Below are 16,692 nucleotides of genomic sequence, written 5' to 3' on the forward strand. Positions count from 1 at the left end.
GCCATCAGAAAAGATAAGGTAATAAGATTTGATAGGAATGAGATGAAGCTAGAGGAAATCATGTTGAATAAGATAAGCCAAAGACAAAGAGACAAAAGGAGCATTTCCTCCTGATTTGCAGGTTTTAGATTTAAAATGTGACAAGACAAAATAAACAGCACTTAAGATGTCTTAGGAGAAAAGAACACCAAAATACAATATCCAAGCACCTCTTCATATGTACATAAACTAATATACATGAGGAAAATAACCCCAACGATAAGGAAACAAAGGACTCGTTCTTAATCTGTCTCATCATTTTTAGATGACTGTTTTTTTAAAACCTCATATATGGTGCATATACAAGCACACCTAAGAGAAGCTGGGAGGGGGGCAGAGAATCAGTGGAAAGCAGGTGACAATGTGCAGCAATGGGGCCCATCAGATGCAGGAGACATTGATGACATGGAAGTAAGCAGTGCAAGGATGGTGTTGGGAGAGAAAAAATGAGAGAGAAAGAACAGCTGATACTTAGGAAAAGGAAAGAATATACATGTCACTGGATCTGCAATAAATAGTTTAATTGTCAGTATTGGAAGAGTTAAACTTTTTTCTTATGTAAAACTTGAGGTTTTTGCAATTTTCATCATTTATAAGTTTTATAGTTTGGAATGATCATGCTTATTATTATGAACATAAAAATGTGATTGTGAGTTTAGAGAAGTATAACTATGCCACAGTGAGATATGTGTAATCACTTAATCTCATTAAGGAATTTTTGGAGAAACAAAAAAGTACAACAAAAAAACCCAAACCTGATAATACACAACAAAATGTGAACATGTTCCTATAACCTGATTTATAAATTTTACTTCCAAGAGATTGTATCCTAAGGGTGTACATTAGCATTTGTATTCTGTGGGAAAAGAGTTATGGTTAATTCATAATTTACCATTCAAGTTTGAAAATTGTATCTACCATAACTCTACGTCATAGTCCTAAAGATCTTCTAACAGTTGGATATTTATTTTCTTTGGGAATATGCAGTAAAAATAATTCAAAATCTCTTCAATATATTATGAGGATTATTGTTCCTGCCTAAGAGAAAGATATATTGAAGAAATTAGTAAACTGGCTGAGGGTGAAAAAAAAATTGATCTTTCTCTTGAGGCTGGGAACATGGCCTAGGGGGTAGAGTGAAGCTCTGAGTTTAATTCCATACACAGAAAAAAGCTGAAAGTGGTGCTATGGCTCAAGAGGTAGAGCACTAATGTTGAGAAAGCTCAAGGACAGTACTCAGGCTGAGTGCAAGCCCTATAACTGGAAAACATAAATAAATAATAAAAATTGAGCTTTCTCTAGTTGCTCTTTGTGGCTCAACCTCAAGTAATAGCTAAGTATTGCCAGTATTTGTGTATGAAATGTTCTCTCCATTTACTTAGTGAATACATTGCTCAAGAATCTCAAAGTAAGATTTGATTCTCTTGAAATAAAGAAACTTTTCACCAATACTTCTAAAGAAATGAAATTTCCTTTAGATGTTTTCCTATGTCACGTATCAGAATCAGGGAATATGGGCCTGAACAAATCCCTGTGTATTGACAGTTGCTTCTTCCTTTCTTTGCTAGTGTTAAGGCAAAGTAGAAATAAGTTTGAGTGTTTGTCTTTCATTCTGTTCTAAGTTCATTTCTACATTAATATGCTAGAGAGTTAAGTAATTTATGGGAAGTGAAGCATTGTTTAAATTATTTCAGTATAAATTGGAAACTTACTGCTACTATCTCTAGCAGTAAGCTGACCTTTAAATACTTTTCAGGTTATCAAGGCATATATTTTCAAATGATGGTAAATAGGAATAGTTTAATGTCAATTGATGTAAAGGATGCCCATTTACCTTAATTAATGAGGAAAGCTGTGTTACATTAACATATGATATCACAAAGAGGGCCATTTTTCAATGAGATTCTTAGCAATCTATCCTGCTGAAAATTATGTGTTAAAGATATATCACTGAAAAACTGATTGAGGAAAGCATCTTCAAAAAGTAGAAATCATCTTGTTAACTCTGTGCAAAGCAATTAAAAGGGAATTTTATTATGTTATAATCAATGTATTTAATAAGTTAATATAAGAAAATAATTCATTTTTCTTACGTCAGTCTCCCATTGTGTAATAAGGAACATCATTTTTCAGTCTTGTAATATTGATGCCACATGCATTACCCCGGTCTACATGGAATTTGAAACATAGAACCCAGATTGTATTTGGTGGTTCTATGATTTCAGTCCTCAACTCTCCATATTTCTTAAAATATATATATTAAATACAAACATATTCAATGGGTGTGACAAATATGAATACACATGCATAAAATATCATGAGCATACACAATCACTTAATTTGTAACTTTATATTTGTCACAGACTTTTATCGGGAAAAATTTTATATATTTATATCTATATATTATCAGGGTGATGTATAGAGGGGTTACAGTTACATTCATAAGGTAGTGAGTACTTCTTGAACATTGTTACCCTTACCCATATTTTTCCCACTTTCCCTCCCCCTTAAAAATTATATTTTAGTTTAGTATTTATAGGCTATATATACTTTTTTAATTTTAAAAATTATTCTTTACCTTCCCAATGGAATCTTGCTAGATTCAAATAAATTAAGAAATAATATAAAAGCTATTTCATTAGGGAAGAGAAAGGAAGAGGGGAAACAAAATGATTGGGTGGAGGGAAGAAAATGGGAACAAAAACAGGAAAAGGGGTATCAATGTTCGAGAAGGAGTGCACCCACTACCTGATGAACCTAAGTGTAACGCCTCTATATAAGGGGAGGGTATGGGGGAGAGAAATGGGGATGAAAACCTGAGAAGGGGTAGCAATGATTATTAAGAAATGTGCCTTCTATCTGATGAATATAATGTAATCTTTCTATTAATTACAATAAAAAATTCAAATGGAAAAATCAAAAAAAATATTTTGTGTCTTGTATGGACATAATATCATATTTCCAAACTCACAGAATAATTCAATTGGCTTTGTTGCAAATAGTCACTGTTTTATTGTCAAATTGATTCTTAGATGAATAGATTCTGATATAAATTCACTCAGAATTTATCTTTCTCATTGACATTAATTTTACACTCAAACAGGAGTATGGTATTTTTTCTAGCTTTTATCAAGGATGATGGGATCCAAGAAAACTACATAGTCTTTCTAACTTGTCCCTTAGGAAAATGATACTTGAATTCTTCCTTCGCTTCTTTAACTGACATCAATTAGTTGTAGGAAAGTTTGTTATTAAAAAGTCCATTCATACAGGCAGTGCTTCTTGATCAAAATCATCCATCTACCATTTTTCCTCCTCCACTGCCTGTTTTTCAAAGGACTGTCACCAAAATGCCTTTTTCTCTTTAGTGTGATAGAAAGGATAAACACTTTAGAATCAACAAGAGTTTGAATCTAATCTTGACTATACTAGGCATATATATATATTGGATAGTGTGATCATAACCTAAGGTTACAATGAGTATTAACAAATTTATTAAATACTGTTAAATATCAGTGGTAACTTTCATTCTCTCTCACACTAATGTTCTCGTTGGCCCAATCTTTGTTTAATGATCACAAAGTGTTATTTTATAAAGAGACATTTTAAAGTGATATTTAGAGTTGAATGTATAATTTGTGTATAATACTGATGACACCAAATTATCGTATCAGAGAGCTCCAGTCCTTGACTGCATAATAAAAATAAATCTGTCAAACATGAGAGTCCATGATCTCAAAAGGCATCTCATTATCCTAGACCAAGTTGGCATCAATGTGAGACCAACTTCCAGGGAAAATGTGCCCATTTCCCACTTGTGTTTTTAGTTCTTTAACTAGCATTCTTTTATAAATTCTGTAGATTTAGGCCCACTTTCTCACAGTTCAGTTTGCTTCACTGTTTAATTCAATGGCAAATTCGTAATCCTATTTCTCATATTCTCTGGGCTATGGAAAGGATTGCTATTTATATCAATTCAGCAGTTTAACTGCAGTACAGAAAGGCTTTAGTATCGAAGATGCAAACCTCTGGTGGAAGCACAAAAAGTCAGGTATATATATATCTTAAGTGATAACTTCCATTCTAAGTGGAAAAGAAGGGGAGGCTGAGAATGTAGCTCAGTGGTAGAATATCTGTAGAAGATTCTAGGTTTGATTCTGAGCACCTTACACAGAAAAATCAGTTATAGAAATTGATCTGTATTTCAACTATCATTTCTCTTGCTACTTAAATCAACTGTTGTTTTTAAAATAATGCAATCTTGAAACTAAAGATACTAATCACTATAGTGATGAATGAATTAATACATATAATTTATTAGTACAAAAGTGCTCTCTGTTAAGATGATGATTCTTAGTATTGTTACTCCAGCTGATCATAAGCTCCTTGAGGACAGAATCCGCATTGATCACAGCATTTGCATTTGGCAAACTATCTGATGTTTGAGAGTGCATATAATGTCCAATTTTCATTTATATACTGACAGACAGCATGTAAGTGCCACTAAAATTAGAGTGTACTTATCTTTTTAATATGCTTTAGTATAAATATAAGAAAATGATACTCTGTGTGTAACCTGTATCAGGGAGCTTACTAAACAACCATTTGGTAAATAGATGAAGGTAGCCAATTTTCACTTTGCATTATACCTTTGTTGTGTTCACAATCAGACAGGTTTTACAAATGCCTTGACTTCCAGATTCTATTGTATATTTACTAGGTTATTAGTACAGTCTATTATATGTGTATTCCGTATTGGAAAGAGTCTTTTGCTTAGATTTACTTATTACTTCATATCGATATGCTAAGTGCATAGTGTGCATGTTCTCAGTTCAGAAGGTGAAGATTTGAGGATGTTGATTTAAAACCAGCTAAGTGGATAAGTGGGACTGCATTAAACTGCAGAGCTTCTGTATGGCAAAGGACATAACTATTAAATTAATTAGGAAGCCTACAGAATGGGAGAAGATCTTCACTAACCATACAACAGACAAAGGCCTCATATCTAAAAATATATCAGCAGCTCAAAAAATTTAATCACTCCAAAACTAATCTCCAAAGTAACAACCATCCCATTAAAAGTTGGGCCAAAGACTTAAAGAGAGTCTTCTCTGAAGAAGAAACAAAAATGGCCTATAGACACATGAAGTAATGCTCACCATCTCTGGTCATAAAAGGAATGCAAATGAAAACAACTCTAAGATTCCACCTCACTCCAGTTAGAGCTCTGGCCAGGATCAAGAAAACTAATAACAACAGATGTTGGAGGGGATGTGGCCAGGAGGGATCACTACTATACTGCTGGTGGGAGTGCAAACTCATTCAACCACTATGGAAAGCAGTATGGCAGTTCCTCAAAAGACTAAACATAGAGCTCCCCTATGACCCAGCAATTCCACTACTTGGCATTTACCCAACTGTCCAGAAACAAGGGCATACTAAATCCACTAACACAACAATGTTCATTGCAGTACTATTTACCATAGCAAAGATATGGAACCAACCCAGATGTCCCTTAGTTGATGAGTGGATCAACAAGATGTGGTATTTATGCAGAATGGAACTCTATGCCGCTGTCAGAAAGAACAACATTGCCCCATTTGTAAGGAAATGGAAAGACTTCGAAAAGATCATATTAAGTGAAGTAAGCCAGACTCAAAGGAACATAGGCTCAATGGTTTCCTTCATTTGTCATAATCAGTAGAAACCTTGGACTCTTCTAGCAGAGATTTGCAATAGAGCAAAACTTAGATACCTAAGCCCATACAGTATGACACTAAATGAAAGGACCTCTAGGATAGAGAAACAAAAGCCATGTAATGAGGGATTGTTGTCCTTAATTTACTATGTTATCTCTCATTTCTTTTGCTGTCTCTTGGTTATCTAATATTGTTACAGTATTTCACTCTTTTTTCTGATATATTGGATATATGTGTATTTGGTTATTTGAAATTGGATAGGAAAGGGGGGAAAACAAGATGAGGGTAGGAGTAGGGGGGAGGGAAATGGGGACCAAGACATGAGAAAGGGTATCAGTGTATGTGAAGTAATACACCTTCCATCTGGTGAATATAATGTAACCCTTCTATTTATTACAATAAAAATATATTTTAAAAAAACAGCTAAGGAAGAAAAGTCTCTGACAGTCTTGTTTCCAATGAGCCACCAAAAAGTCAGAAGTGGAGATGTGGCTTAAATGGTAGTTTTGAGCAAAACGCTAAGGGACTGGGCCAAGAGTAGGGCCTAGTGGTAGAGTGCTTGCATAGCATGCAGGAAGCCCTGTGTTCAATCCTTTGGTACCACATAATTAGAAAAGGCTGGAAGCAGTGCAGTGCCTCAAGTGTAGAATACTGTCCTTGAGAAAGCCCAAGGGCACTGTCCAGGCCCTCAGTTCAAGCCCCATGACTGGCAAAAAAAATCTAAGGGATTGCTTCCAGACCCTGAGTTCAATACCCAACAATGACCCCATTCCCCAAAATGTCACTGGTGATTAACATGTTATCCAGTTCTTTCTCAGTCATAGTAATTTAAGTTTTAAAATTTATAGTTGAAACAGTTGGAATCTTATAGAATAAAACATGAATTGTATGCATTGACACTAAGAGAAATGACTTTTGCTTTTATAATCTTGTAAGTAAAAGCGATCTCAGATTTGAAAAGTTTTTTCCAAAAAGAATGGAATAACAAAGCCTCATTGTGAAACACAATACACTAAAATAGAATGAGAAGGTTTGAATTACATTGTAAAGAAAGAATGCAAATGATACTTTGCCAAATAGGTGGCCATTCATGCTTAATTGAAGCTATTATTGCAATGAGAAGAAATAACAATTTTACTGCAGGGGAGTGTTAATTGACAGTATTATAATGTGTGCATTGTACATGCACTATAGGAAAGAAAAGATGTTTTTATGATAATATACTGAAAATAAAAGTATCAATATAAATCCAAGAAGCAATACTATAACAATATATCTAATTAAACAATTCTTTTGCTATATTCATATAGCTTCAGAGAGAAACAATTTTTGGTGGTATATAATATGCTCACCATTTCTCTCCTGATATATACTCTTTTCAGTTTTCCTCATTTTCTTTATGTCCTACTATTCCATCCTCTCTACTTAGTAAGAACTAAAATGTATGGATATTTTTTTATATTCTTGGTTAACATCCTGTTTTTGAGATTTCTCATACTGTCTTAGATGCTTTGATCATTGAGGGAATTATCTTTACATGAAACAAGACTCTTGCCAAGTCTTGCAGTTTCACTTAAAGCACCAGCTACTCTGGAGGTGGAGATTAAAAGGATTCCATTTCCATGTCTGCAGCCACAGTTCCCAAAACCCTCTCTAAATCAACAAGTTAGTTGTTGTACAGCTACTTGAGAGGCAGAAGTAGGGAGCTTGCTGTCAGTGCTGACCAAGTGTGAGACCTTATCCAAAACCTGACTAAAGCAAAAACTGGCTAGAAGTATGGCTCAAATTGTAAAGTATTCATCTAGCATGAACTTTACCGCCTGGGGGTTGACAGGGGAGGAGAACAGGAGAAAATGAGGGAGGAGGTAACACTCTTGGAAAAGAAATGTCCTCATTACCTTGTTTATGTAACTATAATCCCCCTGTACATTAACTTTACAATAAAATATTTTTTAAAAAGGAGTAATAGAAGATCTCCTTAAAGATAGCACTAAAATGTGTGTAGATTTCTTGTTTGCAAGCAACTATTTAATATGAACTTTAAAGCATTGCAAGGAAAGGGTGGAGTTTATTATCCCAAGTTACCTTCATGGAAAAGCACTTCCACTTACACAAAAATTAGTCTATCCTCGTCAGAATCAATGTTCCAGAAATGACAGTTGTGTGATATGTGTAAATATAACATGGTTAGAGAGAATGTGGAGGATTCACAGGGAGTACAAAGGTGTATCTGACTATATGTTCATGGGGAAAGAGACAGACCTGCACTGACATAATTCACATTACAGAATGGGAAGCATGCTAAATATGTTCTAGTGAACTGGAAGTGAACAGGACTTCAAAGAGGGGTCTGCATGTGCTCCATGGGGGGCTGTTTGGGAGGGAGGGGGCTTTGTACCCCAGTAAAGAGTGGCTACCCCAGAAAGAGCATAGAAACACAGGATATATAGAGTGTACATCAAATTTCATGCGAGAGTTTGCTAGGTGAAGCAAGGGGTGAAGAGATAAGGGCAAAAAAATTAAGGCTGAAATAGAACTGTCTTGGAATGTCAAATGGAGGGAGTCATATGTACATTATTGTGTAATCAATGCAGAGACCCTGTAACTTTTGACCAAGAAAAATTATACCATTGGATAGAGAGAATTTCAAGTGGGACTGATGACCAGAAGAAAAGGTCCAAACAAAGGAGTAAACTCTGAAATATTTCATGTTCTGATTTCTTCCTGACACTCCTACATTATATATGTTTATATATATATGTGTGTGTGTATGTACATGTACATCTCTGTGAGAACTTACATATATGTGTATAAATAAATGAAGATTTAATTCCAAACTATGATAGATAACTCTATTCTTTCTTATTTCAGATTTTCCATTATTCATATACTGCTTCCTATGTGATTTACAACATACATACTAAGTAAGTTGACATTCTGTTTTTATGAACAATTGTCAGGCTAAATTGTTGTTGCAGATGCCATGTTGTTCATGTAAAGTTATTTATCCTTTTTTGTTCCCCAGGGAAGTGTGGGAGCTAAATCCTCCAGAAGTCCAGGACTCCATTTTACAGTATGCAGCTTGGGGTGTTCAAGGGCAGCAGCTGGTAAGCATGGGGCTGTTAGTGGAAGCATGTGTGGTGTTGGTGTGCTCTATTGCGTGTTGATCACCACTGTTTCCAAGGTATACACAGAACTATTTTTATGCAGAGATGATTCTATTACATTCAGCACTTTCTCATTTGTATCTGACATCCTAACTGGCTAGCTATTCTAGTTTACAAATTTATTGTCTTTAGTGTGATCAGCTAGTTCATAATGGAACCTAAAAGAAATAAAAAGTGATTAGCGCCTAATTCTCTCTACTTTCCAATACTGAATATTGACAATGTTTGTTTAAAATGCAAATAGTATTATTTATTTTTAATGTATCAGACAGGGTAAAAAATTAGAATGACTTATTAGACATATTTTAGAATTGTTTTTATTATGATATCACTATACAAAAAGGCTACAAATTATCATGCCACTTTATGAGTACAACTATTTCATATTCTTTTAAGAGATATCTTAAAATGTACCTTAATATTATCACAATCTGAAATAGTTTATAAGGTGGAAATGAAATCGAAGCACAGTTATGCATATGTTTATGTGAAATCAGCCTATGTTGAAACTTTTTTCAGAAAAGAGTCATGCTTTCATAGCTTTATTTATCAGCCCAGTTTATAAAGTGTCATTCAATTGATTTCTTTTTAATTATCATTATTGCTGTCATTGTTAATAACTAGTTACACAAAGTGGTTGCAATTCTGTAAGTTAGGTTATGAGGTTATGTTGCCCCTTTCGTTTTCTCCAACTTCCCTCTTCAATCCCAAACAGCAAGTTTTAAATTTCATTTTCTATATAATGTATATTGAACACAAAGACAGAATTGGCCTATTTTTCTTTCCCCCATTCCTCTTCCCTACCTTTACCCAACATGTACACACATTTTTAAGTTTTCCTTTTGATGTTTATTTTGATAAATTACTCTATCTGTAATTTAGAGGACTGTCACTACTTGATTTTTAAACTATTCATCAGCTGTGTACAGCCTTATCTGCCACAACAGGAGCACTTCCTTTGTTCCACATCCTTACCAAGACCTAATTTGCCAGACTTAAAGGATCAATAGTGTGACTGTTGGCATGAGATTGTGTTTTATGATGGCTTTAATAACATTTGCTATTGTCTTTTGGTAGGGAAACTTTGGTTAATGTTACTGGTTTCTGTGGTGTCACATGAGAAATACTAATGATGCATATGATCTAGTCTTTATTTGGTAATATTCTAATTTTTTACCGCTTCCCTTTCCTATTTCAAATAAACAAATAAAAAAGGGTTTATTTGATGTGTTGAGTTTTAGTACATCGTTGAAAGTATGTTCATCAAATAATTGACTTAGATCTTGCTCTTGTTTTCTTGTTTCATATCTAGAATGTATCAGTGTGATATTTTTATACAGGTATATACAGTTTTGTAATCTATTCACCCTCTGTTATCCATTTTTTCCTCCTCTCCTTTTACCGCTCTGATACCATTTTTAAAGTTGATTTATTATGACCTTTTTCAAACATGCCTAAAAACAAGAAATTTACCCTTCTCTCATTTTACCCCACCCACTTACTCTTATACCTGCTCCCTCTTTACATGTGTTATCTCTTGATTCTGTTTTCTTTAATTGGTTTATCTTTAACTGGGAACACCTGCTTTATCAACATGTGAGAATATCAGTGTCTTTATTAAAATGAGACTCCATCTCTTGCTGGGATAGACTCACAGTTTCAATTATCACTTGAAATGAATTTTGGCCCTTTATGACTTTTTAGTTCTCAGTCTTAGTGTCAAAATTGTCTCTCAATTTGCATTTCCATTTTTTGGTATTCTCAATCGCAAAACCTAATAGCTGTATGCCAATTTGAGAAAAAAAATAACTTCTTAGTGAGAGAGAGTGAATCCTTATACTCATGAACATTTTACATTTTTTTAGTTATTTAGCATTCATTCAATAGCTAAATCTCATTTTATACTTTTCTACCAGACAGTTTGCACCATATAATTTCAATTGACATCCTAAATTCATATGCATTCTTACTTAAAAAAATTGAAGAGCTTTTGCGTGGTGCTGGTAGATTAAACCTAGATTTCAAAAGCCTGATATTTGGAGAATCGTGTTTCAAAGCAAGCCCAGGCAGAAAATGCTTTGGAGATGCCATCTCCAATTAAGCAAATGAACGGAATACTAGAGGCCTAGCAGTAGCAATACAGTGCCACTGGACACTGTGCTTAAACCCTTGCTACTGTCAGCAACAAGCATTTTTCTACTAGCAAAAAAAAGCTATACATACACACAGTCAAATTATGTATTGATTTGTTGGTTTATTGATTGTGTTTGCGTGAGAGAGAAGATGGTGACTTAGTTGTAGCAAATGGATTTATTTCAATATATGATTTAGGAGTCTGGAGTATAGCCTCGTATTAGAGTGCTCACCTAGTATGCACCAAGCCATGGATTCAATTCTTTGCTACCACATGCACAGAAAAAGCCAGAAGTGGTGCTTTAGCTCAAGTGTCAGAACGTTAGCCTTGTGCAAAAACTGTCCAAGGACAATGCCCAGGCCCTGAGTTCAAGTCCCAGGACTGGAGAAAATACATATATAATATACAATATGTTATACCATAGTATATATTATATATTACATATGTAATGAATACATATGATTTTGAGGAGGAATGTTTGAAGCTAGGACATTAGAATCATTCAGAATCAACATTCAGTATTATTTATCATAGCGAATATAGGGAACCAACCTAGATGTCCCTCAGTAGATGAATGGATCAAGAAGATGTGGTACTTATACACAATGGAATTCTATGCTGCCATCAGAAAGAATGGCATCACCCCATTCATAAAGAAATGAAAAATCCCTGGAGAAAAATCATATTAAGTGAAGTAAGCCAGACCCAAAGAAACATAGGCTCCATGGTTTCTCTTATTTATAATAATTAGTATACATCTAGGATTCTCTACAATAACTCAGAAACTATGTGCATGTGGCCATATAGGACAACGCTAATGAACTCCAGGATATGGAAACAGTTTATCTTTGTGATTGTTATTCTTAATGTACTATGTAAATTTTTTTCATTTTTTTCTTTTGTCCTCCCTTTATGGTTTATCTAATGTTGTTACTGTATCTGACATTAGTACCTGGTATATTGTATATACACTTCTTTGTTTATTTAAAATAGGGAAGGGAAGGGAAAAACAAGATGATTGAGAAGGGATAGGAGGAGGGAAATTGGGAGAAAATCATGGGAAGGGGTATAAAATTTCAATAAGTAATGCACAGCCTAGCTTATAAATATAACTGTAATCATTCTATATATTACCCTGACAGTAAAATAAAATAAAATAAGATTTAACCAGAAGGTGCTTAATTGGTTATTTGAAATTGGATTGGGAAGGGGGGGAATCAAGATAAGTGGGGGAGGGAAATGGGGACCATATCATGAGAAAGGATATCAATGTTTGTGAAGTTATGTACCTTTATCTGGTGAATATACAGTAACCCTTCTATTAATCACAATAAAGATTATAAAAAAAGAAAAAAAACTTATGGATGGGGATGGGAGGAAAAAAACTGGAAGACAGCAAGGAGAAGGGTGGTTTTATCCAAAAGGAAATGCACTTCTTACCTGACTTATATAACTCTCCATCACTTTTATGACAGCAATATAAACAAAGAATCTGTCTCCCCACCCAACCAACAGTTACACTAGTTACATATGTAATTATTGGGTACTATAGACTCTGTTGAAAAAATTCAAAATAAAGTGTAAATAACAATAGAAAGAAAATCACCCCCATAAGGAGACCTGGAATTAAAAAAATGTCAGTTATTGAAAGGCAAAATATACTGGGGAAATATAACAGAGACTTGAACAAGTAGAATATTCAGTGATCTCAAAATAGGGTAAATAAAATCAAGTTTCAGGAATATGAAGAAGGTGAGAGTGTTTTGTAGTAAATAGAGCCTAACACACTTGTGAGGCAACATCAAATAGGCCAACATACACCATGTAAGAATAGTAGAATGAAGAGAAAAGTTCCAACGAGATTACTGAAAACAATAAAGACCAACACTTAGAAGACAATACTAATATTAATATTAGTATCCAAGAAGTTTAACAAACCAGATAGGAGTAGCTAATATATTCTTAAGATGCATTATAATCTAACTACAAAAGATAAAGAAAAAAATCTTTCATAGATCATGAAAGAGGTAACATGTGCAAAGGATTCTCAGTAAGGTTATAAACAGATTAGAATTAAATTGCTAAAGTAAGATTTTAAGTTGGGGAATCATCTGCAAAGTTACAGCATAGGATTAATTATAAGCATTTGTGTACCAATACATTTGATCACCTTTATGAAATAAACAGGTTCTTCAAAAGACATAACCAAATAAAAATGGTGTAATAGAAATAATAGACTTCTTACTAAAAATATTTGGATCTGATGGTGTATTCTCGCAAATATTTAGGTTGTAAACACTGTTTTTTTCCACATAAATTGAAACAGAGAACCTTTGCTAACTCATTGTATGATTTTAGCATTACCCAGATATCAAAGCTCGAAAAAGTTACTACAGGAAAACTACAGACCAATATTTATTATCATCTAAAAGTCTTCAACCAAGTATGAGCAAAAGAAATTCAGCAATCAATTAGAGGGATGATTCAACATGATCTTGTGGGATTTATTTCTGGGATGCAAATGTTTCAGCATAATACATTATATTAGTGAGATGAATAAAACCACATAATAGTCTAAATTGATGGAGAAGCAGAATTTAACATCATTCAAATGAGGTTACTATACTCAATAAAATAAGAACATAAGGACAGGACCTCGAAATAATGAAATCCAAGAATTAAAAAAAAAAAACCACAATGATCCATCCTATCAGTGGAGAAAGGTTGAAGAGACTTCTTTGTGGTCAGAAACCACTCCAAAATATCCTTCTCTATACTGGAAGTCCTAGTAAAAAGAATTGTGCTAGACAATAAAAAGATATTGAAAAGAAATAAAATTATCTGTGAATACAGATGATAGCATCTTCTATGTAGATTACAATAAAGGTTCAAATCAGAGACACTTTAGAACAACTCATTCACCAAGAAACAGAATAGAAAATCAACACAAGCCAGGTGGTACAGTTCCCCTGCTATAAATGTAGCTATTTGACTGGCTGAAACAAGAGAATTACAGTTGGAAGACAGCCTAGGTAGAAAATCCACAAAATGTTTCTAAACCTATAGCTAGGCACAGTGGCATAATTTATTATCCTAAGCTTCATGGGATGCTGATATGAAGGACTGCATGTATAAGCCACCTTGGACAAGAAGTCACTGAGAATCTCTCATAATAAATAAATGTATAAATAAATAATAAGGCAGGCATGGTCACACACTTGTCATCCTAGACATAGCAAAGTGTTAAAAAGGATGGTACTCCAGGATGGCCTGGAAAAATAAACAAACACATGAGCAAAAAGCAGTACTATTTTTAAGTGACAGAAGCAAAAAGCATGGTACGAGTGTTAAGGTATCTGTGTAGACAAAGACCTTGACTACAAATCCCATTAACAACTAAATAAATTCAAGTAAGGCATACAGAGGTTAATACAATTATTTTTGTTTTAAGGAAGACATGTTCATTTAATTCTGTTGCTGAAAATGGAAGGATTTTGATTACCCGAAAAACTCATGACTAAATCATTTATACTATTGGTAAAAACCACAACACAAGCCCAACTTCTCTTCTTTGTAGTTTAGAGAGCACTGCAGAGATCCACTAGAAGGCATTGATTCATGCAGTTCTGGGTCTGGCAGGTCCCTTCTCTGTGGAACTATACCAGTATCCTCAAGTTTTGCAGCAATTATTTATACTGTCCTGTATTTGAAATTGATCAATTATGCAGGATTTCTTTTTTTATTGTATTTTATTGTTGGGGTAATGTATAGGGGGTAGCAATTAACATTTGTCAGGAAGTAGGTACATTACTTCTTCAACATTGATACCCCTTCTCATGTATTTGTCCCCTTTTCTTTCCCCCATCCCCTCCAATCATTTTGTTTTTCCCCTTCCACTAAGAAAGATTTCTTGAAGCAGAATTCCAGAAAGCCTGGCAGAAAGCCTTTTATTCTTAAGAGCTTCAACTGATAGGGTGAGGCCTACTTACAATAGGAAAGATAATAATTAGAGTTACATGATTTTCAATATCAATCATGTCAACAGAATACTTCTACAACAACATCTTAAGCAATGTTTGCCAAGCAACTTGACACTATTCTCTAGACAGACTGCCATTTAAATTAAATATCCACAGATATGACATATAATAGGAAGTCCTCTGTCAGTGATAGCTGTGATTCCATGTCTAAAATTGAATCACATGATTCAGTCTGATAATCTTGTAACTAAGTAAATTAGTTTTTTTTAATTTTCTCACTTCATAAATTTCAACTACTCTAACTCATTCACCTTTTTCAGAGATGCTAGATACCTTAATGAGTACTAGGAACTCATGTCTGTAAACTTAGCTACTTGGGAGGCTATGAACTGGAGGATTAAGGTTTAAAACTATTTTCAGGACAAAAGCTAACTACTATTCAACTCCAAAATAACCAACAAAAATCATGGTTCAAGTGGTAGTGTACCTCTAATTTCATACCCTAATATTGTGAAAAAAATGGATACCTTTACCAGACTCCCCTGAGTTTTAAAGTCACTGATACACTGAGTGTGGCATATTTTTGATTCGTGGTACTCCATCACAGAAAGCAACATTTTCTCCATCAAATCACATTCTATTCAGTTTCTGGATGGTGAATGAGTTAGAGTAGTTAAAATTTATGAAAATCTGCAATATGTTTGGTATCAACAGGAAGGAAAACGCTACCTGTATTAATGCATGCATAACAATGAATTTCTTTTTAATTTTCATATGAAATATCATAACTTTAAAGGGAAAATAATAGTGTGATGTGGGGGATCAAAATGTTTATATACATAACACCTGTAGACAACTATGACAATAAGATTGTCAGTATTTTTATATAGTAAAATTTTACATTTTAACATTTCCACATTTTTATGAGCTTAGCTTTTTGGATAATAATTTACTTACACAAGGTTCCTCAGGTTGTTAGATGACCAATAAAAATTAAATTCAGAATTTAGCTAGATTGTAGATTTGATAGCTTATTTTCATCAAACAAAAAAATATAGAGTCATGTGTTCATTGCTAATGCTTAGACAAGTCACTAGGAAGTGATTAATATTATAACAAAATTATTTCAATAGTTTCCCCTAGAACCTTGTGAAATTTTGAAGCATTGATTCTCTTTGTTGTTATTCTTAAAACTAAATATGTATTCTCCTGATAGCTAATTCAGTTCTAATCATGCAGCTAAAAAATATTTATTGAATAATTCAGTGTTCCTAGTAGCCTGTTTTACACCCAAAGGTCCATGACCTGTAAAATTTTAGTTAATACAATGTGGAAAATATTACTTTAAAAGGAAAAAGAACCCAGGAACTTGAGCTTTTTTAAGAATAAGAAATTTGTTTCGTTGAATCAGTAATGTGTGAATCACTCTAAAGAATTCAGTTGCAGTGCAATTAAAGAGCTGCTGGGATTATTTCAAATCTAGATGGGAGGTGAGTACTCAGGAGCATCTTGGACAAATCCTTAGAGGATTCACCCACCATCGCATGATGATGAAAATGAGCTCGGTGTTTAAAACGGGGGGGAGGGGAGGAGTTTGAGATGATAGTTAAGTTTCTGCTTTTAGAAACATGCCATTTTTACTTGTAGTTTAAAAATGAAGCAGATGTACTGAC

General features: G+C 33.9%; 1 protein-coding gene across 2 annotated transcripts in view; it reads left to right on the top strand.

The window, feature by feature from the left end:
* Dpp10 (dipeptidyl peptidase like 10) overlaps positions 1 to 16,692 on the top strand; it is a 636,241-nt gene that overhangs the window by 479,703 nt on the left and 139,846 nt on the right. For both annotated transcript variants that reach the window (XM_090342925.1, XM_090342926.1), the window contains exons 6-7: positions 8,610 to 8,662; positions 8,764 to 8,845. In XM_090342925.1, the coding sequence (XP_090199051.1) occupies positions 8,610 to 8,662; positions 8,764 to 8,845 (135 nt within the window). The remainder of the gene's footprint in view (positions 1 to 8,609; positions 8,663 to 8,763; positions 8,846 to 16,692) is intronic.

This window comes from Megascapheus bottae, chromosome 12 (assembly GCF_031878675.1).
Source record: "Megascapheus bottae isolate mThoBot1 chromosome 12, mThoBot2.hap1, whole genome shotgun sequence".
Classification (NCBI taxonomy): Eukaryota; Metazoa; Chordata; class Mammalia; order Rodentia; family Geomyidae; genus Megascapheus; species Megascapheus bottae.